General features: G+C 39.1%; 1 protein-coding gene across 1 annotated transcript; it reads left to right on the top strand.

Annotated features, from left to right (window-relative positions):
• Positions 1 to 1,894: 1,894 nt before the first annotated feature.
• On the top strand, positions 1,895 to 25,301 carry btaf1 (BTAF1 RNA polymerase II, B-TFIID transcription factor-associated). Its single transcript, XM_058380200.1, has 38 exons — positions 1,895 to 2,357; positions 4,552 to 4,675; positions 5,007 to 5,121; positions 5,898 to 6,044; positions 6,634 to 6,833; positions 8,193 to 8,326; positions 8,432 to 8,561; positions 8,897 to 8,965; positions 9,155 to 9,244; positions 10,354 to 10,449; positions 10,572 to 10,748; positions 10,847 to 10,987; positions 11,090 to 11,214; positions 11,468 to 11,588; positions 11,857 to 11,961; positions 12,045 to 12,194; positions 13,177 to 13,319; positions 13,437 to 13,611; positions 14,058 to 14,261; positions 15,037 to 15,469; positions 15,730 to 15,914; positions 16,024 to 16,177; positions 16,300 to 16,409; positions 16,551 to 16,752; positions 16,956 to 17,104; positions 17,515 to 17,667; positions 18,808 to 18,929; positions 19,195 to 19,362; positions 19,471 to 19,548; positions 19,631 to 19,760; positions 20,531 to 20,672; positions 21,112 to 21,242; positions 21,358 to 21,480; positions 21,800 to 21,952; positions 22,127 to 22,338; positions 22,892 to 23,051; positions 23,141 to 23,311; positions 24,226 to 25,301. The coding sequence occupies exons 1-38, from the start codon at positions 2,344 to 2,346 to the stop codon at positions 24,373 to 24,375; spliced, it is 5,586 nt and encodes a 1,861-aa protein (XP_058236183.1). The 5' UTR covers positions 1,895 to 2,343; the 3' UTR covers positions 24,376 to 25,301.
• Positions 25,302 to 25,943: the final 642 nt, after the last annotated feature.

Genomic DNA, 25,943 nt, shown 5'->3' with positions numbered 1-25,943 from the left:
AATCACAAACTATCAGTCACTTGGCAAACATTCTTATAAAACAGATGAAAAGTCTGCCTTTAATGCTTTCTGATGTGTCATGATTTAGTGATTCAGCAGATCCAGATTTGGACTGCAAATTAACTTTGATATAGGTGACATAGTTCCCCAGAACATCTGGTCATATGGAAAAAGTAACTTTCTCATTTAAAGTAACAGTCATACATGAGTCAGACCTGAGAAAAGTGCAGCGGTCTGTTACATGTATTCACGTAGGCTGTAATTTAATTATTTTTCATTTGGAAAATGACTGTAAGATGGTCATCTTATGACTATAACCCACTGTTAGATTGTATTAGTTGTTATAGTTATTATTTAGTTATTAAAGTTATAGGCTAGAGCCATGTAATAAAAACTTCTCAAAGGCTTGGGGTCTTAATGTCAGAAGGTAAGATTTTATTGATCAAAGAAGTTTTACAAAGCATTTGTTTATACAGTTCTAACACACAGTGATCTAACCAAGCTAGATTTTCTTTTTTCTTTTTTTATCAGGCCACACCTTGGCCACATGCCATGATTGTTTCCAACTTCTAAGCTATCTTCCCAAACCTTGCTTTAATGGTGATGTGATACCACCAGTCTATTTGTATTTTTTTTTTAAAGGTAACACTCCATTCGCATTTTACCATAAACAGGCACTGACCAACACAAGCAGTGATTGACATTTGGTTATATTCTTAATCAAAGGTTTCTCACGATTAATCATACATGATCATTTTTCATAGCTTATACATTGGGCACAAGTAAATATACTTTGAATGGCTATTGATTGATTTAAATATTTTAGACTAGGAAGCGCAGTGGGTATCATTACTGCCTCACAGCTCCCCGGTCCGATTACTCTCTCTGTGCAGTTTCAGTGTATGTTCTCAGTGTGTCCATGTGAGTTTCCAGGGATCTCTGGTTTCCTTACACTTCCCAACAACCTAGCAATAAGTAGCTTGGCTTGGCTACACAAAATTGCATCTCATGTGCCTTGTGCCCACCTCAGATCCCACACAAGTGTGACCAGGGTATGACAGTAGTCGAAAATATATAAACGAATTAGTTATAAGCCAAAACGGACTAGACACTTGAAATTTTTAAACTAAAGTGTAATTATTTTCAAAACATCTATAACACTGCCAGCTTAAAATCTAGTCAGGGTTGAAGCGGAGCCTTTGGAGCACTGTTTGTGAGTCATGCCTAAACTTTGAATAGACAAAAAAAGATCTATATATTTACTCTGATTATAAAGAGGGTTGTGGATTTCGTTAAACTGAAAGACATCTTTCTTTTTTTTTTGAAGGTGACACGAAAAAGCACAATGATATCAGATGGTCTACACTGGCCGAACTTTTATCACCGCCCTCCTAAAAAATGAAACTTTTATTCCTTGCATAAATTGATCCATAAATGCTTGATACATTCTACTTGCCTCAATGTTGTTATTAAAAACAAACAAACAAACAAACAAACAAAAAAAACCCCTCATCTATAATTATGATGCATCAGTGGTTCAGAAATGTTTCCCTTTCTGCTCTCACATTTTGACCAGCTTGGCCTATTTTGTCAACTGGTAAGCTGTTCAGGCTAAGCTGGCTTTTTCAGCAAGGTGTTTGTAAACTCTATACTGAATTCTCCAGGTGTCTGAGTATTTGCATCCATTTGGCAAACAGAAATTTTAACAGAAATGTGAAGTACACATCACAGAGACTGTGATAATTGCATTAGACGACTGTGGAAAGGAATCCCATATCCTGTCAAGGTGTTTTTTCTTCTTTCTCTTTTTACGCTGAGACGCGTGCTTCCTCTTGACATCTGCGCTCTGATTGGTCAGCCAAAAGCCATGTAACCAATCAGGTTGCAGCTACCGCGGAGGAAGGAATAAATACAAGATGGCTCCTCATATAAAATCAGCCTCCCGGCTTCTCTTTTGTGACCAACAAAATTACTTTTCTTTACTTATTCGCGTCAAATACCTTTTCGGGAGAAGTGCCGAGGGTTAAATCGATGACTGTGGTGTTAAAGTGTGACTCGCTGTTTTTGTGTGTGTGAGGAGATATTTGAGAAAAGCCAGGGCGTCTGTTTTTAGGCTAGTGTGAAGCGGCTCCTCCATCGACCCTCTGCTTTTCGTATGGTGTGCGGCGATATCGGGCCTTTCTCCATAGAGCACGCGCAGGCTAAACATTTAGCTAGCGCTACACCCGGCCAGTTGATTAGCTAATCCGCCCCTGAGCAATTTAATGGTGGCTGACCGCTATTTCAACACACCGCCGACGGACCATACTGACATTAGGGGAAGATACGTTTTAACTGATCACTATGGCTGTCTCGAGGTGAGTTCTTTTCCTTCTCCATTTAATGTTTGGATTTATTTATTGTTTGGGGAAAATAGTTTGAGCGAGCAGCAGCCAAGCTAACCGCTTTGCTAGCTAACTAGCAACCTAGCTCTGGTTTCACTGCTAGCCACGATGAGTCCCTACAGCAGGCAGGCTAGAGATTAGCCTCTTAGCTGGGACTCTGACACAAGGCCACATTTTCATGCTTTTTTGTTTTGTTTTATTTTGTTTTCTCGAGTGGAGATTCAATTATGAGACGTGGCTAAAGAAAGCGAGGACGGTGTGTTAAAACTTCTAAAGTTTTTTTTTTTTTATAAACCCATGCCTCCCGTCTTGTTTATTGTTGTGCTGTTAAAGTTTATGGAGGCCTCGTTATGCTGGGAGTATGATGCTAGTGATCATCTCAGCGGTGTTTAATGTTGGCGTGAATAAGTTAGATCATACTCTTAATGATGCAGTAGAAAGTTGCAATCTTGTATTTGTGACTGTTTAGGGTGTTAGTCGTGCCCTCGGTTGTTTTGAAGGTAAGATTAGCGACCACCTTACCGAAAGTGATTATTCGACTAAACCTCATGGCAACTTCATTAAAGTGTGATCGGGAATAGCTGGTTTATTGTAGCGGAAATCTGTGTACCATTATTTCACTTAAACGTTTGTTCCGGATGTGAGTAATTATGCCTGCATCTCTCGCTGCGAGTCCAGTTATTTGGCCAGATCTTGGTAAGTGTAGGCAGGGAAGCTGCATCATCTCGTCTATTTTTATACACAATGAGAGCACAGTGTACCTCAAACCAGCCACTTTCCAATGGATCTCAACATTTAAGGTGACACAAATGGTCCTTAAGTGTCTGGAAAGTGTTCACTGAGTCAGTGAGAGATGCTGAGGAACACGTGTGGCAGGGTGGAAATACCAATGTGCTATGAATGACTGTGTCTCTCAGGAGGAAGGCGTTTTTTTTCCCCTCCCCTTCTCCAAGATAAGGATTTTCACGAAATCATACAACGTTTTTGACGTATTCCACAGGTTAACCCCCCCCCCAGGTTTGTGTTTCTCATCCCAAAGTGGCCCGATTTCTTGCACTTTCATAGATACCAAATTGCAGATTTGCTGCATGGATGTATATAACTGTTTTTTTTTTTTTGTTTTTTTTTTTAAGATCTAAAGCACTGTTTGCTTGAATGTCTGGAAAATGTAGTAATTGAAAATGTATAAATATTATAGATTTAGATCTTCTGTTTGTCAAAGTCCCAAGAATCCAAGTCTGTTGTCTTTAGGTGATCCTTTATTTTGTGCACAAACAGTCACCCTAATGCATATTCATATACATGACCTTTACGCGTCAGCAAAATCGCTGAGCATAGAGAACAAGACTGGGGAAAAAGTCATGAAGAAATCTGAAAAGGGCAGTAACCCTGTAAATCTTTTTTTTTTTTTTTTTTTCTTCATGCTTTTTATTCCAGTAACGTTCTCTGTGCCAGTAATAACAAGTTTAGATTTTGAATGCCAAAGTCAAAATATTTTCCTCTTTCAGACATCTACAACCTTCACATCTGTGCCACTTCTAGGTGGTTTTGTTTACTCCTTCTGTATAAATAAGCATCATTTTGAAACGTGCTTATGCCCACCCAAGCTCTTTTTTTTTTTTTTTTTCCTTTGAGTTATGCTTGGACCTGATAGGATGTCCAGTGCATGATGTTGACAGTGTTGTAACGACTGTAACATGCTCCACTTTTGACATGGTGTGCATAACAAATGTATAAAATGTGGTCCATTATTGCAGTAGCTTTTCTTAAGACGCAGTGCTTTATTGGAAACATTCTTTTGAATGCAGGTGCACTGAAGCAGGAAAAGTGATGTGGTTATGGCAGCCCAGTTTTTCACACATACATCAGCTGTTTGTGTATAAGCACTTTGACTGAATTTTTTTTTTTTTTTTTTGAAAGGTCACTGAAGCTAGCTAGTTTGACAGGTGTTTGTGTTCCTACTGATAGGTAAACCAATTAGTAACTGACAATGAGGTAACTTTTTAACCTCTAAGCTGGTTTGTTCGCTTAACAGCGAAATAGGAGTGGTGTCTGCTCCACATTAAATGCCTAAATACTACATTATGTTTCCCGTTTTAACTCTAAGCATTTAATGAGCTGTCTCTTGGTGGTCTGTGCTGTGTGTAACTTTGTTTTTGCATCTTAGGCTTGAGCGTCTTTTCATCTTGTTGGACACTGGCACAACTCCTGTGACGAGGAAAGCCGCCGCTCAGCAGCTAGGAGACGTGGTCAAGCTCCATCCACATGAGCTAAATAATCTATTGTCAAAGGTGATCTTTCACTTCCCTTGTAGCCTCCTGTGTATCCTCTAATGCAGTTCTTGTGGGAGGTTTAAAAAAACACCCTTGTTTTACTTGCAAACTCAGTTAGTTTCAGTTTTACAGCCATGTGATTCATGAATTGCCTTTAAGAAATGTGGAAAAGTACAGAAACATAGGTCTTACAGCTAACTTGAAGGTTATAGGAACGTTTGAATAAGCTATTGTGATGGAGAGTGGTTTGTGTGTGTAGATAACATGCACAAAAGTAAACTAGATATTTTGTGCATTAGGGAACAATTAAACATGACCTGAATTGTATGATCTTTCTTTTCTTTATAAGGTTTTAATATATTTGCGGAGTCCCAATTGGGACACGCGAATTGCAGCTGGTCAGGCTGTGGAGGCCATAGTGAAAAATATTCCAGAATGGAACCCAGCTCCCAAGCCAAAGGAAGGTAAACACAAGATCCTGTATTTCTGTGTGCTAGCCACTTCAAAGAGTGACCAAATTCACTGTACCGTGTAACTCCGATAGCACTACAGTCAATAGTCATAACTAGTTAATATGCCAGAGAGATTTGCTTAGTGGAATTCTCTTGGCAAAAGTATATAAAGCCAAGTACAAAATAGATGTTAAACTAGCTACTGACAATTTGAAGAGGCTTACATGTCCACATTTTAAGAAACATTATAGAGACCTGTGAAATGAATAACAGAAATACAGGGTCCTCTATTTAATATATGGCACTATATGGAAAGCATATCACAGCTTTACATTTACATTTCTGGCAGAAAAAAGGGCTTTGAAGTCTCTATCATTGAAATACATTAACACTGGTTCACTAGGTCACAGACTTAGGATACCATCAGCCTAAAACTCTGTTGGGAGTTTTTAAACACATCTGTAATTAAAAAGGAATACATTTGGGCTAAAATTAGATGTGTTAAGTATATGCACAAAATCAGCTGAAAGTTTTTTTTTGTTTTTTTTTTTGGGAGAAAGTTTCTCTCCGAGAGTGAAACTCTAGTTTGAAACGGTGAAAGCGAAGTGAGATTACTCAACCTGAACCCCACGTACAGGTGTTTGTCAGCAATATTTGTCAGAGTCTTAAAACAGAAGTGACCATGTACGTGTCATGGATCACATTTAGGAAAGGTTCAAACTACATTTTCTTAAGAGTAAGTAAAGACGTGTACTGACATTTTGACAAGTTTATTCTGTTCTGCTTAGAGTCCAATGCAGAAGACATGTCTCCTGAGGACAGTGCTTCAGATAGACTCAGTTTCTACAGGTTTGACATTTCCCGTTTGCTCAGACATGGAGCGTCACTGCTTGGGTCTGCTGGTGCAGAGTTTGAAGTACAGGATGACAAGTCAGGTAGGATATGCATAAACAGGATAAACATTTGAACACAGCTGACAGTTTTTGTTTTGGTGCACATCATGATGGTGAACCTCATTCTGAAATTGTTTGGCCTTTTATTTATAAGGTTTACTTGTGCATTTCACTCATGACGCAATGTGAAACGATTCCTGTTAGTGTGTTCCTTCTTTCCCCCTCCTGTGTGAGTACTAATGTGTTTTAGTAAAGCTTTACAAACCAGATGGCTTTCTTTGGGTTCTTTTGCATTTTACTGGAGCATAAAATAAACAAATGTTTGTCTATTACCTGACGTCACCAGTGCAGACTATTTGTTTACCATTTGACTGCCTTCTGCTCAGTGTCTGTGATGTAATAAATTTGCATTGCCAAAATATTAACAGTTTTCTTTTTGTTTTTATTTTTTCTACCTTGAATATGTCTTGGACTTTTGCCTTAGTCGTTTTTATTCATCTGGTCCTTGTTTTAAAAAGCTCATGTTCATTTCTGTTATTTCTTCTATTGCAAGTACTGAACATGCACAGAAATGTTACCCATAGCAATTTGTAGAATGTTTTGATTTATCCTGTTTTTGTCTGTTAAACAGCTGAGGTGGATCCCAAGGAACGTTTGGCCCGACAGAGGAAGCTTTTGCAGAAGAAGCTTGGTCTGGATATGGGTGCTGCTATAGGAATGGATACAGAGGAGCTGTTTAATGATGAAGACTTGGATTACACCTGTACCTCCAATGTAAATAGATCACAGACAGCCAAGGGGCCTGTGTTCCAGAATTTTCGCAGCCATGCAGTAAGACAGTAATACTTCTCCTCATATATGAATTAAATGCACAATTTGTGCTCTTCAATTGTTTGAACGTCTTTCCTTTCCTTTATTAATACCACTTGTATTAATACCTTAACTATCATTGAAGTTATAAGGCAAAAATTCAAAGGTTAGACTTTGGATTTTGCACTGTAGTGTATTTCAGGGGCATTCAACTAAAATTTGACTGAATGGTGGGTTTCAGAGTCGCTGCGCTACTGCCGTTTTTTTCCCCATTTGTGGATCAAATCTACATTTAAATAAATCAATAATGGTGAAATACATTCAAGAAAATGGAATTCTAAATATTTATGTACATTAAGAAACAGACATATATCAACTATTTATTTGATCATGCTTGTAGTGGAAGTTTTAAGAAAATAGCACACTGGTAGCCAAGAGCAAGAGTAAAAAAAAGCTTATAGTTTACTTGAGGAACAGGGAACAGGACCCAACGCTCTCCACCCAAAATGAAAAAGGAAGGGCCTCGATTATTTGTTACATCGAATATTTATAATTGGGTTTAAAACACAACCATATTAAGGAAAGGAAAATGTCATCATTGGCTACATTACAACGCCTGTTCATCGCCTGATCCAGATAAACCCCTGAGTCTCAGCCTTGAGTCCTGCCATCTAGCCTCCATTGCAGTTCTGTCTCTAATATTTTGCGCAAACAGTTTCTAGTTTTTAATTAATTAATTAATTTTAAAAACAATTTTTAGTCACAACCAACTTCTAGTCACTTTACATGCCTAATGCAGACACCTTTTGTACATGGTTTAGAATCAGATTTTTCATTGACGTATGACTCATTTTACCCAGCTGCCCTCAGCTACATTAACTGGGAACTAACCTGTTAACAGTAGCAATAAACCTGGCATTGTCAAACATTTTAGTTTTTGTCTGAATACATTCAGAACGTTAAGGCCTACTCCATGGTGAAATGTGCATGTTGGTAGTTCATCAAGCAATCCAATCTGGTGTGTGTGGGACAATCTTTAAGCGTTCTCTCCCAAACATTTAATGAAATGTAATAAGTGATTTTAACGTAATAAGTTATTAATAAGTACCTGTATGAATACCACAATTTAAAAAAAAATTCTTTCTTCATGCTCTTTGATGGTGTTCTGTTGAATTACTATTTGCATAGCTGTTTATTTTTTTATTTTTTTTTATTTTGCCTAAGTATTTCATACCAAACAATACTTTAAGAATTGCTATTGTTATAGCAGGTTAGCCATCATACCATCCAGTACTCTTTTCTATACTATAAAAAAAAAAAAAAAGATTGCTTTGTTGGCTTTCAGTGGTGGGTAATTAAACGGATGTGTCTCCTCCACAGCCCATGCAGGCAGCAGAGTTTATAGACTCAGAATTCCGGCCTGGCATGAGCAATCGTCAGAGAAACAAGGCTAAGAGGATGGCCAAGTTGGTGGCAAAGCAGAGATCTAGAGATTTAGACCCCAACGAAAAAAGGTACTACCATCTTCGATACACTGATGCATTCCTCCTACTTTTGGATTTCAGTTTACATTTAGAAGAATTAGATCAAGCAGCCATGCTCTGTGTTTTGATTGTCAGCAATGACAGCTTCGAAGGAGAACCTGAAGAGAAACGGCGGAAAACCACAAACGTAGTCATCGAGCAGCCAGCTGCCGAGAACAAAGTCTTAATTGATAACATTCCTGACAACTCAAGTTTGTTTGAGGAGGTATGTAAACGAAAATACTCAGTTCAGAAAGACACTTGATGCACATGCATGTCGCACACAGTTGCACTCAACACACATACATACAGATGTGTGCAAGTGTTATTCAATTAATGCATACATGCTGGGATTCCACTTGTAATAACACGCAGTGTAGACAATGCCAAAATATTATGGTTAAGGTGCCTGTTAAATGTCCTTGTTTTGGGCTTTCCCTTCTCACAGCACATCTGATCTAGATCAAGATAAAGTACTGATTAGTTGGATCGGGGTGTTGACAGAAGGGAAAATTTGCATCATGAAAGATTTGTTATTTTATTTTTGTTTCTGTTCAAAAGACTCAGGAGTGGCCCCTGGAGAGTTTCTGTGAAGAACTTTGTAATGACCTTTTTAATCCATCCTGGGAGGTACTGTAAACACTTGGTCTTAATCCCTAACACGCTTTTTTATACTATATTGCTTAACTGCATATTACTAATATGTTAGATGGCATGTATGTTTTAGGTCATATTATTTATGTCCTAGTTTGTCAGTATAGTAATTAATTAACAGGCAGATTATAAACTACACTATTAAAATGCTCTTTTAAACTACAGGTGAGGCACGGTGCAGGAACCGGCCTGAGAGAGGTGTTGAAGTGTCATGGTGCCGGAGGAGGGAAGATGGTGGGCAGCACTTCAGAACAAGTAAAGATGAAGAACTTTCAGTTCTGTGTTTTTTTTTTTTTTTTGTTGTTTTTGTTCTTTTCTTCCTATTTTTTCCTTTGTTTGGGTGTGTTGCAGAAGAGAGATACATGCATGGTGCTCTAGCATTGAGAGGTCTGTATTGTTGCAAATTGGTTCGAGTTGTTGCCAGGTATAGTAGTGACATGTCTAGTGCATGAAGGTTTTTATAAATACCTTCATGTGACTTGTGATATTGAAAGCACAAAGGTGTCTGATAAACACCTAATTCCACAACCATATGTCTGATTATATTGGAAAAAAACCCTTTGATTGTCAGAATAATAGCACGGTTTGTTTTACAGTAATACCTTGCAGATCCGCGTCTCACGATTCGTGAGTTTTCATTGGAACCTAATTAATTTGCTTCTGCCAATTTTTCGCAGACCTGCAAAATCCTTGCGAAATCCTGCAAAAGTTTTTACGGCCAATTTTGCGGGCATTTATACATTTTCATGCTTTTTAATGCAAAAATGAAGTGTATTTTAGTAATATAAAAGTAAATTCTACAAAATGTTATTTTAATGATATCGAATGTCGCCGATATCACGTACGTACAGTTCAGCCATTACGACACGCTATTGTCTGAAAGGGTTGGAAGTAGCCAATCACAGAGCATTAACAGTTTTACCTAGCTGATTGGCTGGTAGCTACGATGCTTTGTATGCGTGATGTCGCGGTTCATCTCCCCGCCCCTTGTACTCGGTTCAACACGTGCGTATATTCCGTAAGCGTGAACAAGTGATCTCTGTGATTTTTTTCCTTGGTTTTTATAGAGGTGATGCTGTATTCTCTTTTTACACTTATTTCTTTTTTAAGGGTAATGTATTAAGCTAACTTTTGGGAGTTTGATTGAGGTCATATTTAGGGTTTAAACTCTAAAAAAGTACAGTATTAGCATTTTTAATGACTCCACCGCACATCCGTGAAACCTAGTCATTCGCGATGGGTCCTGGAACGTAACCTCGCGGATGTGTGGGGTATTACTGTATTTCTTCATCTGAAAAATTAATAGTACGTCTTTGTTATGAATTGTACCTGCATTTTAAACTGGTGTGTTTTTTTCCCATCAGTTAGCCCAGCAGCATCAAGACTGGTTGGAGGACTTGGTCATCAGGCTTCTCTGTGTTTTTGCTCTGGACCGCTTCGGAGACTTTGTGTCTGATGAGGTAAGGCACCATTTTTATGTTGTTTTGTGCCAGTGTTTCCCCACTACAGTTATTAGAGTTTCTGCCTTCCTGTTTTTTTTTTTTGTTGCAGATTCTGATTGTCTATTTTACTGCTCTATTAGGTTGTTGCACCAGTCAGAGAGACTTGTGCACAAACGCTAGGTGTGGCCTTGAGACACATGACTGAATGTGGTGTTACCATGACAGTGGACGTTTTATTGAAGCTGCTTACAGAGGATCAGTGGGAAGTTCGGCATGGAGGACTATTGGGCATCAAATATGCCCTTGCTGTTAGACAGGTAAGAAGGTGTGGCTTTGTGAGAGTCATTAAAAGTTATTTTGAACATTTTTCATGAAAATGATACTTAATATAAAGATGTCCTCCTTGAACCCATAGGATCTTATTTCACAACTGCTTCCTCGAGTACTTCCTGCCATCACTGAAGGGCTCCAGGATCTGGATGATGACGTGCGTGCAGTGGCAGCTGCTGCTCTTATCCCTGTGGTGGATGGACTGGTGCAGCTACAGCCTGCTAAGGTCAGAGAATAAATGCCTTCACCCAAAAATAATACTCCAATATATTCTCATGCTTTTAAAAGTATTTTAGATGGTTATTCATTTTTTGTTTGAATGTTGTAGGTTCCTTTCATAGTGAACACGCTGTGGGATGCTCTGCTGGAGCTTGATGACCTCACGGCATCTACAAACAGCATCATGACTTTACTATCATCCCTGCTCACATACCCTCAGGTCCTTCAGTGCAGGTATACCTACAAATCTTGTTTTTGGAATTATAATGCAAATGTAACTGATCATCACCTTGACACATTGTCCTAGCAATACTGATCTGTGTAACATTTGCTTGTATTAAAGGTATTAGTCACTCTGAAAGAAATATAATCTTGGTTTGGACTTGCTGTCCTTCTGTTTGTAATTGTGCTCAAACAGTTAAAGCAGGTACGAGCTCAAAATTGTCCAGCCCTGTTCCACCTAACAAATTCTTATCACCATCTGCAGCATGCAGCAGTCACTGACCATTTTGGTTCCTCGGGTGTGGCCATTTCTTAGACACACCATTGCTTCTGTTCGTCGTGCTGCTTTAGAGACCCTTTTCACACTGCTATCCAAGGCTGATCAGGTATGATATTCGGTGGAACGTGTAATATAGCTTCAAAGAGACTGAACTGGTTTAAGAGATTATTCAAGTTTGCAGTTTGGACATGGTGTTAAGATTTTAGAAGTTTACTGTAGTAGCAGTCTGCACTTACCCACCATGTTTCTCACATCTCAGCAAATTCACAATAAAATCTGGCAGATTTTCTCTTACAGTTGACTTGTTTTACCAGTTCTGTTATGTAAGTGAAGGTATTTGTAGTACTAATTTGTAGTTCGGTTACATCCTCCAGAGCTGTGCCATGTGGCTGAACCCCATTCTGCAAGACATGCTGAGGCACATATTTCAGTCATGCATTCTCGAGAGTAACCAGGAGATACTCGATCTCATCCAGAAGGTGTGTAAAACGCACCCACACTTGTTTTTGTTAATTGGTTTTTAAAATTGAATATATGCTAAATTAATGAATCACATGTCAAGGTGTGGGCTGAGCTGTTACGGCAGGCTCCTCAGCAGTATGTGGTAGCAGCAAGCTGTCCATGGATGGGTGCCTGGCTCTGTTTGATGATGCAAGCACCTCACATTCCAATTGACCTCAACATGCTATTGGAGGTCAAGGCTCGTTCCAAGGTGAGTTCAAGGCTCATCTGACCTAATTGTATCTTGGTAACTCCTAACCAGCATCACATGTTATCATGGGGCCATAAACTCATATGGCATCTGCCAACATTAGGGATATTATATGTAATGGAAAAGTAATGTTAAGACTAAAACAAGTTAGTATAATAGCTTTAAAACTAAATGAACTACAGTAACTTTTTGTTGGAACACCTGTGCATTCATGCCCTTATCTAATCAGCCAGTCGTGTGGCAGCGGCACAATGCAAAAATCATGCAGATACTGGTAAAGAGCTTTAGTCAGAGGAAAATGACTAGATTGTATTGAGCTTTCAGAAAGGATATAGTAATTCGGATGATCTCTCTTTACAACCATAGTAAGCAGAGCTCCTCAAACCAAGGTGTTTAGACACACAGAACCGTCACACACTCAGAGTAAACTCCAGAGACTTTTGTGCCTGTGTGAAATTCCCAGATCCGAATCGTTTCTGAAATACCAGCCCATCTGGTACCAACAACCATGCCATGTTCAAAGTCACAAATCACACTTTTTCCTTCTTTCTGTTGTTTGATGTGACGTGCATTTGCATATTTTACTTTTTTTTTTTTTTTTTTTTTGCATTGTGCTGCTGCCAGATGATTGAGTGTATTAAAGAGTGGGGGAAATGCTGACTGATGGGGAAGAGAGGATTGTGCTGTAAGATTATTTCGAATTGAATTTGTGTAGAAAAGTACATGCCTGGTTTCTTTTAATAGGACATTGTACAGGACCTGCATACAGAGCATTGTTAATGGATTTTTGTATAGAATTTTTCATGTTAAATGTATGATAAACTGTCCATTGGTCACCACTGCTTTAATCGATAGCTATACTTTTCATACAATCATCCATTATTAGTAGTATTTATCAGTGTGAGCTTTTAAGGCCATGCTTGACAAAAGGTTGACTAGTCTGTGAGTGGAGCTGATTGTGTTTATTAATATGTGGCTTAAGGAGAAGGCGAGTGGGAAGTCTCGACAGGGTGGACAGCAGACGAAGGAAACCGTTCAAGAGTACATTGGGGGAGCAGACACCATCACTGAGGACCCAGCCTCAAGAGACTATGTAGTGACTCGCGCCCGGCTCATGGCTGCCAAGTGTGTGCTTTAACTTTCCTTTTTTTCCCCATTTTATGATTTTTGCGGTCCGTGGTTCTGAATGGATTTAAGAAATGGCAGATTTTGCTTCCTAGTAGCAGTGATCTGTTGTTTCAGATTGCTGGGGGCACTGTGCAGCTGTATCTGTGACCCACGATTAAACAGCTCAACTCAAGAGATTCGGCCAGCAGAGTCATTGGCCCAGCTTCTTCTCTTCCACCTCAACTCTAAGTCAGCTCTGCAGCGCATTGCTGTATCCATGGTGCTGTGTGAGTGGGCAAACTTGCAGAAGGTAAGCAGGAGCATGTGACCTCATCTCTCCTTGACTGGTAATGATTTTAATGTATTGCTTTGTCTACAATTTTGGACATTCAAAAAAACTGACTGGGTAAGATGTAATTTTATTGTAGAGATGCTTGTCTTCAATATTTTAAAGTCTTAAAGCTTTCAGTTTTATTGCCAAAATTTAATTTGCGTAAATGAAATTAAAAAACTGCCAAGACCACATGTTTTATAAGTGTTATTTACAGTTTCCAGGCAACAGTGGTTGATTTTGAAAATGCTTGCAAAAGATATGAAGAATTATTAGCTGTTTTCATTTGAAGGTTGTCAAATGAAAACTAGTATTTAGCTTCCATCACAATTCACTCATCTTTTAAGCATATAAAGAGTATGCAGAAGTGACAAGATTGCCTTGGGTGTTATTTTTGTTTGAACCCTTTTTCCATTTCTCTGTAGGAGTGCGAGGTGGTGAGCAGTGTAGTCCAGCCTCGTCTGTTGGCCATCCTGTCTGAACATTTGTATTATGACGAAATTGCCATCCCCTTTACACGCATGCAGAATGAATGCAAGCAGCTCATAGCTCTCCTTGCTGATGCTCATATCGACGTGAGGGAGAAAATCAACTGCAGTGTCTTCACAATTGATCAGGCCAATGAGCTGGTTAGTGCAGAGTACTGTCAGTCCCTTTTGCAATTAACTAAAGTTGATTGATCTTATGATGATGCCTACATGATGGGCTTTGGTAGTAAAAAAAAAAAATGAATATTTGAATTGCATGCAGCAGGGAATAGGAGTTGTATTGATATAGTATAGTTTATTGCTTATGGTAATGTTCCAACTTGATATAATTTTACTTACTGCCCATGTGCCATGCTTTATCATTCATGCCAATCTCATGTAGCTCTTCATGAGCTCAGCAAAACTTTAATTGCTGTCAAGATTCAAGTTTAATTGGAGCAGGTATATTTTAATTCATCAGTGTTTGCTGAATACTTGCCAGTGTCATAACTGTCGCTAAAACCAATACTGTCTTGGGTGTACTGCTACCAATATCTTGTATCAATTGAATGTGGGTATGAAATAACAGGCAGTTTATACTTTGTAAATATATAAATTCTCATTACTGCTGCATTGTTAATGTGCCTTAGTTACAGACTGAAGTGCTGGGGCCTTTAGTTCATTTAACTGAAATCTTACCAACCATCATTGCATGCCTAGCAATGGAAACCCTGTGCTGTCATGGTTCTTCTCTCTTTAGATTAATGTTTGTTTTGATCCAGGAATAGAAATTAATTAAAAATATAAAAAATTATAGGAATTAACTAATTAAATAATTTAGAAATGAATTTAAAAACAATTCTCATGCATATAACCCTTTTTTTTTTTTGTTTTTTGTTTTGTTTTGTGACCCATTTTATCTTTTTCTTTTCATCAGGTGACCAGCATCTTTGCTGAGGCCACAGCATCTTTGAACCTGAAGTCTCGGCAGCTGCAGTCCTTGGACAGTAAGCGGCAGCAAGCATGTTCTACTGTGTCTGAGACCAGTGCTGAGTGGCAGCAGATGCATCTGCGTGTACATACTTTTGCAGCCTGTGCTGTAGTAGGCCTGGCAGCACTGCCAGAGAAGCTCAACCCACTGGTGCGCCCCCTTATGGAGGCAATTAAGAAGGAGGAGAACACACTGGTCCAGGGATATGCCGCCTCCAGCATAGCTCGCCTGCTCCAGCTTTGCACAAGCCGCACACCCTGTCCCAATTCAAAGATCATTAAAAACTTGTGCAGCTCAGTGTGTGTGGACCCTATGCTTACGCCCAATGCAGAGTGCCCTGTTCCACCACTCTCACTTCCAACACAAGATGGCTGCAAAGGTGAGAACACTGAAATATTGTGTGTGTCTGTTTTCATGTATCTTTAGTACCTCCAACACTGAGTTTGGTCCCCTAAATATAATAAATTTGATTGAATTGTGATTTCTACCAACATAACTCAATTTTAAAATTATTCACTTCATGGTTATGCTTTACAGGCCCCACTTTAAAAGACACGACCTTAAGAGTTGCATACAAAATCTGTCCAGATATATTAAGATGGTAATTTAAATGCTATTTCTTGTTGTGCTCTCCTGTAGCCAATGTGTCTGAGAAGGACGGCATGCACCACATGGTAAATAAAACAAAAGGCATCATCACCCTTTACCGACATCAGAGAGCAGCTTTTGCCATCACCAGCAAGAGAGGACCTGCCCCCAAACTGCCAAAAACCTCACCCAATGACCTTCCCCCAGGCAGCTCCATTTCCACAGAAACTGATGAGGTCAGGGATTTTTAACACTTATGCTCTAATTATTATGCCAAACTGCCAATTCATGCTTGTTAATTTGTAGATCACATGGTTTTAATAAGAATCTTGGTTGCTGTCTCAGAGTAAGAAGCCGGTCCTCATCCAGAGGAGAGGTGCAGAGTTCTCACTGATGACTGTTGCTAGGCACTTTGGGTCTGGCCTCATCAATTCTTTGCCCTGTCTTTGGGAGTCTATGATTGGGCCACTGAAAGCTCTGGTAGACACGCTGGGTTGTGGTAAGCACCCTTTAAAGTAATAGTGTGTGATATGTATATGTTAACATAGCGTAGCTATGATGTAGCCTATCCTAACCAGCTCAAACATTTACTAAATATTCTTCAAATATACTGTATTGTAGATTCCAGGCAGCTCTTGGAGAAAGGTGACTTGGTAGCTCAGGAGCTGGTCAACTCTTTACAGGTGTTGGAGGTGACTACAGGAGCCATGGCTCAAGAGCTCATATCTCTGGTAGGCAAATATGCACTTTTATGCTCACAAACCTGTTTACACAAGGTTAAATAAAACAATTCTCTACACTAACTCTTGGTTTATTTGTCTTGGTTGAACTGTTAGTGTCTTGCTCTTTTTTTTTTCCCCTTCCCCCCCTAGCTGTTGGATCAGCTGCCCCTGCTGTGTGCGTGTCTCCAGCACCCATACACAGCTGTGCGTCACATGGCTGCTCGCTGTGTTGGAGTGTTCAGTAAGATTGCCACTATGGACACCATGAGCTGCTTCTTGGAGCAGGTGCTGCCATGGTTAGGGGCAATAGATGACAGCACCAAACAGGAGGGAGCCATTGAGGCAATGGCCTGTATCCCCCACACAAAACTGCTTTTGGAATGTATTTGTGCATGTGTAATACTAATTAGGATATTTCATATGATTTTAAAGTACTATACAAATTATTTACAGACAAAACTCTTTGCACTCTATGTAAGATGGAAGCAGCGAGTAGTCGTCGCGTTTCCTAATAAAATCATGTAAGTGGTATTAGTCCTTCACTGTAGCTCTCAGGCGTGATGGAGCAGCTGGATGTGGACATTGTACCCTACATTGTGCTGCTGGTGGTGCCTGTTCTGGGCCGCATGAGTGATCCTAGTGACAGCGTGCGCTTCATGGCCACTCAGTGTTTCGCCACTCTCATACGCCTGCTGCCTTTGGAGGTTTGTACTCTTTATTCCATTTACCCATCTCAGGGTATGTCAGTTTTGTAAAGCAACACAGCACACTCCATCATCATCATCATCATCATCACTGTTTAGTAGTCTAATGGTGCTGTTATACATAGTCATCTGTTTGCCAAGTCTGAATCAGAACAAAATTGACACACATGAGTACAATGTTGTATATGCAAAAGAACCCAAAGCCTGTTCAAGCTAGAGAAACACAATTAATATTACTAATGGAAAATATTCTGGGTCTATATTTTGTACTAAAATGCTGCACTGATCAAGTGACCAGTGGGTAATGTAGGCAATGACTAGATTTATTAGTAGTTGCAAAAACATTCTTTTCATTGTAGATCACTTTCCATGCAAAAAAAGTATGCATATGTTCTTATTGTCATTTACAGGCTGGCATCCCCAACCCACCCACCATGTCCGATGATCTCATTCGTCAGAAGGCCAGAGAGCGTCACTTTCTGGAACAGCTATTAGATAGCAGGAAGCTGGAGAATTACAAGATCCCTGTCCCTATTAAGGCAGAACTCAGGAAATATCAGCAAGTAGGTGGTTGTGCCATTTAAATGATAAATATGTGTTTGTTTAAACATAAATATTTAACACTGAGAAATTGAAATAAAATGCGTCATGACTGCATGTTTCAGATACTAGACCTTTTTAGGCATGTATTTGTTGACTAGACGGGGTGTGTGGGGTTCATAATGTTGCCTCCGCTGCATGCATTTGCATAGTGAACAAGTTTACTAAAAGCTCTCCCCTGCTATGCAACTCTGGCTAAGTGCTGGGTGAAGTATGGCCCCTCTCTGCTCTTTCTGCACTTCAATTAAACCAGTGGCTACTCAGCACTTTATCCCCTCGCCATCCTCACTGTCAATATCACAAATGGATTTTGCCTTTAAATTAAATCGTGCCAGAGGGTGTGTGCTGATGACAAATTACATTTATACCAAACACATTGTAAGCTGGAAAATGGAGTGGCTGTCTCAATTTTTTCATTTGTCCACTGGACTGAAACCAAATCCAGAGTGAACAATCTGCCTGTGGAATTCGATGGCTTTGTTCTTTTCCTTTCTAAATTGTAATGATGCATTTTCAAGGTAAAATAGATGTAGTGTTTGTAGAACAGGGTACTCAATGTCTTCAGTTTTCCTTTTGACTCTGTGCTGTTGAGTGAGAAGCAGGTTCAGGAGGGAAACTTTTATCCCATTTGCAGTTTTGTGATGGTTGTTAGTAGGCATGTAACTGAAGTTCATGCTTTCTCAGTAGTAACAGGAATATGCATAATTACTTGGCAAATTGTATTTTATATGAACAGTATATTATATTGCTAGGTGTCTGTGGGTCCTTAAAAAAATATATAAAATTTGTCTGAAATTAGATTTTTAGGTTTGCTTTTAAGCCACATGTTCTGAACACTCAAATGACTTGACACACACACACACACGCAACACACTTATGGGGAGAGAGAGAGTAAATGTAACCAAAAGTGGCTTAGGAATAGAACATACTTTTATCAGCTAAAACTGCTGATGACTGTGAGGCTCCTTACATGTCAGTAGTTTAGCAAATCTATTCTGAAATTATATTTGAATGAGGCTGAAAAATGTAGGGTAAAATAAAGTTATATGTTGTCTTGTTTGCTTGTGCTGTTTAAAAAAAGATGACTGTTTTGTCTGTTTTAGGATGGAGTGAACTGGTTGTCCTTTTTGAATAAGTACAAACTCCATGGAATCCTATGTGATGACATGGGTTTGGGTAAAACCCTTCAGTCCATCTGCATCCTTGCTGGAGACCACTACCTCAGGTACTCATCACTGCTTTTCATTCAGTACAAGCCATTAACCGTTATGGATTAAGTATGTCCTTTTATATAATACAAATTAGAGAGGGAAAATTGTGTTCCTAAGCAGATAAATGTAGAAAAGGCCAGACATTAATGTTTCAGATTGTTTGATTATAAATTTATTTATTTTCCTTTTGTTTTTTTAATCTCTCTTCTTAAGCTGTCATGATTTTTTATTTTTTTATTTTATTTTTTTCCTCAAATGTGTGTTTGCATTTTTGTGCAGGGCACAAGAGTATGCCAGGACCAAGGCTGCAGACTGTTGTCCTTTGCCCTCTATAGTTGTATGCCCTCCTACTCTTACAGGACACTGGGTGGATGAGGTGGGCAAATTCTGCAGTAAGGAGTACTTGAACCCTCTGCACTATACAGGTCCCCCTACAGAGAGAGCACGGTATGGTTCATTATCGGCCACTGCAGTTCCAACAGGACTGATTTGGTCATTGATAAGCTTTTCTTACAAAAGAGGATTGTTCATTTTCTTTCATGGTTTCTGTTCCAGATTACAGCACCAAGTGAAAAAGCACAACCTTGTGGTAGCGTCATATGATGTAGTGAGGAACGACATTGACTTTTTTAGGTAAATGTCTGTGCTTGCTGTAAGCATTTCATATAATCGAATTTCCTGCTTTTTAACCAGTGACTTTTCTCACTTTTAATAGGAATATCAAATTTAATTACTGTATCCTCGATGAGGGTCACGTTATTAAAAATGGGAAGACCAAACTATCGAAAGCTATCAAGCAGCTGTCTGCCAACTACAGAGTTATCCTCTCAGGAACTCCCATTCAGGTGAGTTTATAACTCCTAAACTCCACTTTCTGTGCAAAACTTTACATGGAAATATGATTGTTTCCCCTGGTTCTTTACTTTTCACATTTAGAGATGCTTTACCTACATTTCCATACAAGTTTATACAGACAATATAAAGACTGACCATATCCAAAATCGTTGCTGCCAGGGGCATATTTATCACTTTTGAGTCATTTTGAAAATAAATGTGTGCATGGGAACAAGCACCTGAACTTAATTTAAAGAACACCCTCAAATATTTATATATTTATATGGTGGGGTATAAGTAATATCAGTGGCAGTTTAAATACTTATTCATGATCATGTTGAAAATTGTTTAGTGACAAACACCAATAAAGGTGGAATTTCCCTCAGGTTTTTTAGAAGCTTTAAATATATTTCACCAAGGACATGGAATTTCATTTTTTTTTTATTTACTTTTTAACCTAGCCTTAGAAAGTAATGGTAATTATATGCCAGTTTCAGGTTTTCTAAATGCATTTATTATTATTATTATTATTATTATTATTATTATTATTATTATTATTATTATATATTTTTATGTGCCAAGTGTTCTAATGTTCTGAGTGTGTTGTAAATTTGTGGCACCAGAATTAAATTATTTTTTTTGTTATAGAGGATGAAAACAATGGGTTATTAATGATCTGTTTTTCTGTTGCTTCTATGGATTCTAAAGAAGGGTTCCTGTACGAGTTTTGAAAATATAAGAAAATAATTTTAATGCTTCCCTCTTCCTGTCTCCTTTGTAGAATAATGTCTTGGAGCTGTGGTCTCTCTTTGACTTCCTGATGCCAGGCTTTCTGGGTACAGAGCGCCAGTTTGCCGCCCGGTATGGGAAGCCCATCCTTGCTAGTCGAGACGCCAAGAGCTCCTCCCGGGAACAGGAAGCAGGTAGGGCTCTACATATTTTCTTATTTTTAATGGTGTGTTATGCACCTTCTTTTATATAGGATTACTAATCTATAGACTTGGGCTGTGTTCAGGTGATGGTTGATATCTTTGGTTTTTAGCTGAGTAATGTGGTGGTCTTTTAGGACGTTTTCACACTTTTCTTGAACGATCGAGTCCCCAGTACACAGGATCGATTTGTTTCTCGCACAAACAAATAATGAACTGACTGAGCAATTTCAAATGTTGATTTTTTTTTTTGTGCTCTCATCTGTATGCATTTGTCTTTTATTTTGTTGTAACACTATCAATAAATCAATATATTTTTTTAATTAAATAAATATTACATTTTAAAGGCTTAACTTGAGCCAAGTTCCAATACAGCTGAGTGTGAAAGTGTTTTACAGATTAGTAGTGTATTATAACTAAGAGTGTCTCTTAGGGGTTTTGGCTATGGAGGCTCTGCATCGGCAGGTGCTACCTTTTCTGCTGAGGAGGATGAAGGAGGATGTACTCCAAGATTTGCCACCGAAGATTATACAAGACTACTACTGCAACCTGAGTCCTCTGCAGGTACGGTCACTTACATGTGCATGTACAGTGTATATATTCATGTACTCCCTCATTCATGTGTTGCTAAGTGCCGGGATTTAAAAAAGCATTAATAATATCGTCCATGTGCAAACAGGTTCAGTTGTATGAGGATTTTGCCAAATCTCGGGCAAAGGTGAATGTGGACGATGTACTCTCCACGGCAGCTCAAGAGGATGAGGACAAACCCAAGCTGAAGGCCACTGGACATGTGTTCCAGGTGAGACATCAATGAAGGTCACCTCATGACAAAATGTTGTTTAGCTCTTTCAGACTATATGTAATGTATAAAACATTCCAGCTAAATGTATAGAGCATTTGGGCGACTGATTAATGAATACACTGATCCATGAAATCAATAATTCATTTCATTAGCCTGTACATTATATTATATTATATTATATTATATATTATACATTATATTATAGAACTAACAAAATAGCTACTGATATGACCACTTTTGACTGAATTGTAATGTAAATATTACATTTGCATTACTGGGTCTCTGCTTTAGTATTAACACTGTGTATGTTGTATAGGCACTACAGTACCTGAGGAAACTGTGTAACCACCCAGCGCTGGTTCTGACACCTCAGCATCCTGAGCACAAGCGCATTAGCGAGCAGCTCGCCTCCCAGAATTCAAGCCTTCGGGACATCCAGCATGCGCCAAAACTCTCTGCACTTAAACAGGTAGATGCATGGAGATCTTAAAAAAAAAGAAAAGCTTTTGATTCATTTTATGTAATGGTCTCTAAAATCAGTGGAATAGTCTGAAAAAGAATTTTTCACTCATCACTAACTTTAGAATTGTAGTATTTGCAATGATTTTTAAAAAAAAAAATTTTAATATGCTATTTCACGTAGTTGCTGTTGGACTGTGGTTTGGGCTCATCCGGCTCCTCAGACGTCAGTACAGAGGCTGTGGTGGCTCAGCATCGTGTGCTAATCTTCTGCCAGCTGAAGAGTATGTTGGACATGGTGGAGCATGACCTGCTGAAGCCTCAGCTGCCAACAGTTACTTATCTGCGTCTAGACGGCAGTGTGCCTGCAGGCCTGCGCCATTCCATTGTCTCCAGGTGATAATAGACAGGAATATAAACTCGTACATGTGCACTCACAGTACGGGTCTTTCCAGTCCAGGAGAATTTGGCTTGATTTAACATTTCCTAGGCTAGCAAGAATCCATGTAAATTGATCATGTTTATCTCGTCTTTATGCAGAAATGGTCTATTTAACCCCGTCACAGAGGCAGAATCCCAGATGGTCTCCTATTCAATATGTTCTCACTACAGGGGGCGTAACCTAACAGCATTGTTAAACCCACAGTCCATTGTATGCCCAATAAAATTCCATCTGTGATTTAGTCGCAGAAATATGGATTCTCAAAAATGCCTGTTATAAATGAATGTTGAAAGAAATCATTTTTCATACGTAATTAGAAAATGTATGGTAGAAAAGGTTGGCATTCACTTACATTTATACCCTGTTTTGTAAATAAAGGTAATTCATCTTTTCAGTAGATGTTTCCAGGAGCTCTTAAAGGATTCAAATGTTGAATTAATACATGAATATCATTGTTGTAAACTATGAATCTGTCTCACATTTTGAGTTTAACTTTTTGACCTGCAGGTTCAACAATGATCCATCGATAGATGTGCTGCTGTTGACAACCCATGTGGGTGGTCTCGGCTTGAACCTCACAGGAGCCGATACCGTGGTGTTCGTTGAACACGACTGGAACCCAATGAGAGACCTACAGGCTATGGACCGTGCTCACCGAATAGGACAGGCAAGTTTGTCTCTGGTACAGTTATTTACAAAAGTTGCATTGCTTTTTGGGCAGAAAAAAAATAAAGCCTGAGCTTGTCTGGGTTTCAGAAACGTGTGGTGAATGTGTATCGACTGATCACTCGTGGCACATTGGAGGAGAAGATCATGGGTCTGCAAAAGTTTAAGATGAGCATAGCGAACACTGTTATCAGCCAGGAGAACGCCAGCCTCCAAAGTATGGGCACAGACCAGCTGTTGAACCTTTTTACCCTGGACAAGGTAAGTGTGCCTCTTGTCATTGTGTTGGAACAACTCCCATGCATCATAGCTGTACAATATACAATATTATATTTTTTTTTTATATGATATATTTATTGCATTTAGCAGACATCCTTATCTTACACAACATACAGAAGTATCTGCCTCTGAATGCATCATAATTCTGGTTCATTAGCGCACAGACTAAGAAACCTGTTGGAGGCAATATAGCAAGAGAACACAACACAGACAAGTGGTTTGTTTTGTTTTAAGTATTACAGGATGATAGATGGTCATTTGAAGACATCTAGGGGAAATTCTTTCACATAGCTACATGTGATTAATTTATTATGGGTAACTTTTTTTTTTTTTATTCAAAGTTGTTCTACTCATGTCAGTGTGGGCACAAATGAGCCCTCTCATGCTTCATACAGTGGGACTTTGTGAGGCACTGCCTCTGTGGGAGAGGGAGAGACCATTTAACACTGGTGCTCACGTCTATACACAATAGTGTTAGGTTTTATACGCCTTCCCGTATGTACATGCAAATGGATAACTTCACAAACAGGGCATGTATTCTTTGGGACTCGATGTCAAAGGCTGTGTGTGTGCGCCAAGTAGTGCTTTGGTAATGCATACATACAAATTTAAAATGTGCAAAAAACCCACATTTGATTTGTTTGAGTGTCAATAAATCTAATTTTTACCTTCCTAGAATTTTCTGTGCTTACTGCTGTAATCCCCTAAAAATGTACTCTCTTACAAGATTAAATTCAGTTGATGGATTTGAAGACCTTTTAATAGAAACAGGCACATGCCATGCATTCTTTAACACTGACCCATGCACATGCAGTCACAGTGTGGTTGGCAGTAAGCTTTACTTTACATTTTTATGTAAATGTGTGTTCTGTCTAATGTGTAACTTCTGTTTTTAGGATGATAAAGCTGAGAAGAGCGAAGCAGCATCCTCTTCCTCAGGGAAAGCCAGTATGAAGTCTGTACTGGATGGCCTGGGGGAGTTGTGGGACCAGCAGCAGTACGAAGCCGAGTATGACCTGGATAACTTCATGCTCTCACTGCACTAACCCGGCACACCCTGTTCACCCAGCCTCCACCAAACGTTCTCTTACCATTGACCACTTTTTATTTGTTACAGACAATAATGTGGGTCATCCTGACCCCCCAAAAGAGTGAAACAACGTCTGGATAAAACATTTGGCCGTGGTTCCTTAGAAAATATTTGTACGATCATGTCAGCCTGGATTTCACTTTGCTGTTAAAGAACTCTCACACTCCACACGCACACTCTCTCCTACCCCACACTGCCAAGCTGAGGAGGAACGCACTGGGATTAACTCTTTCTCCCAGACTTGGTCCACTGCTTTTTATTCTCTCACATGCTGTGGGATCTCCCTTGTATTGTTGATCAGAAACAGTATCGTCGACTAGTCCTCCTGCACTTACACAGTCTTAAAGCTTACCTCAAAAGTCAAATCACCTATCAGTATTGGATCTTAATAGGCATATAAGCCAATATACAAAACATAGGATTTTGTATATATATTGTTTATTTTTGTAGACTGGACAGCCATCTTGACCAAAAAAGGCTTCTGGAGCCTTGTATCTAGAACACCAGGGGACACTATAGACACTTAGACAGAAGAAAAATTTAACTGGAATGAAAAATGCTAATCTTCCTTTCCACTAGAGGGTGGTAGTCTTTCTCAGAAGCCTATCAGTCCCTCATCCACCTCTGTAGCGCAGATCAGAACATGACCCTCAGCCTTCCATGACACTCTCGCACTCAGAGAAAATGTGAAATATCTGGCATGTGCAAGGGCACGGTGCTGACTCCAATCCATGGTACTGTTTACCTGGCAGATATAGGATGCTCACGGAACCTTGTTGGATAGTTTTAAAAAGGAAAAGTGAAAAAAGGACTTGTAAATACTTCTGTAATTTGCCTTCTTTGATTAAGCCAGTAGAATTTTAATAAATTCTAATGAGCTTTCTTTGATGCCTGGACTGTTCTTCCTTTTTGTTCAGTAGTTATCACCACAGTATGTGTAGAATATGCTTGTGTGGATTGACCATTTTGTGTTTATTTATTTTTTTCCTGGTTTTTGGTATAATCCTGATATCAGAACGGAGAGTGTTTCTTGTAACTGATGCAGTAATAACATCCCCACATTAACTTTTACTGATACATCAGAACACAGGCATGATGATGGCTGCATGCCTTAAAGGCAAGGTGTTCCTTTAAACTGCATTTGGGTCATTTATATCATACTGAAAATCCACACTTTGGACATTTAGTTCCTAGTGAGTAATAATTTATTATTAGAATAAGCCATGATGGTGATTCTTTCTACAGTTGGAAGTGTATTTTAAGCTCGGCTTTTGGATCAGATTTAATATCAGCCATGTTGTCTATAAGAAACAATGATGAGGTGGTCACTAATTCTGAGTATTTGTTAGCCTCCCAATGATGCATTCACTCATGTTTAAGAAATTTTGGATCCTGTTGCTCATCCTATTGATCTTGAGAATGTCTCGTTCCTCAAACCATTCCAATATTTCTTGCAGTGGAGCAGGGAGCATTGTCCTGCTGAAAGAGGCTTCTACTGTTGCTATGATGCTATGAAGGGGGGTG

The sequence above is a fragment of the Hemibagrus wyckioides genome, linkage group LG03 (genome assembly GCF_019097595.1).
Source record: "Hemibagrus wyckioides isolate EC202008001 linkage group LG03, SWU_Hwy_1.0, whole genome shotgun sequence".
NCBI classification, from domain to species: Eukaryota; Metazoa; Chordata; class Actinopteri; order Siluriformes; family Bagridae; genus Hemibagrus; species Hemibagrus wyckioides.
This window is presented reverse-complemented; position numbering and strand designations above follow the sequence as displayed.

Coding starts and splice junctions, on each gene's coding strand:
- btaf1 (XM_058380200.1), top strand. Junction 6,045..6,633: donor AGTACAGGATGACAAGTCAG/GTAGGATATGCA, acceptor TCTGTTAAACAG/CTGAGGTGGATCCCAAGGAA. Junction 23,052..23,140: donor GTGCTCACCGAATAGGACAG/GCAAGTTTGTCT, acceptor TCTGGGTTTCAG/AAACGTGTGGTGAATGTGTA.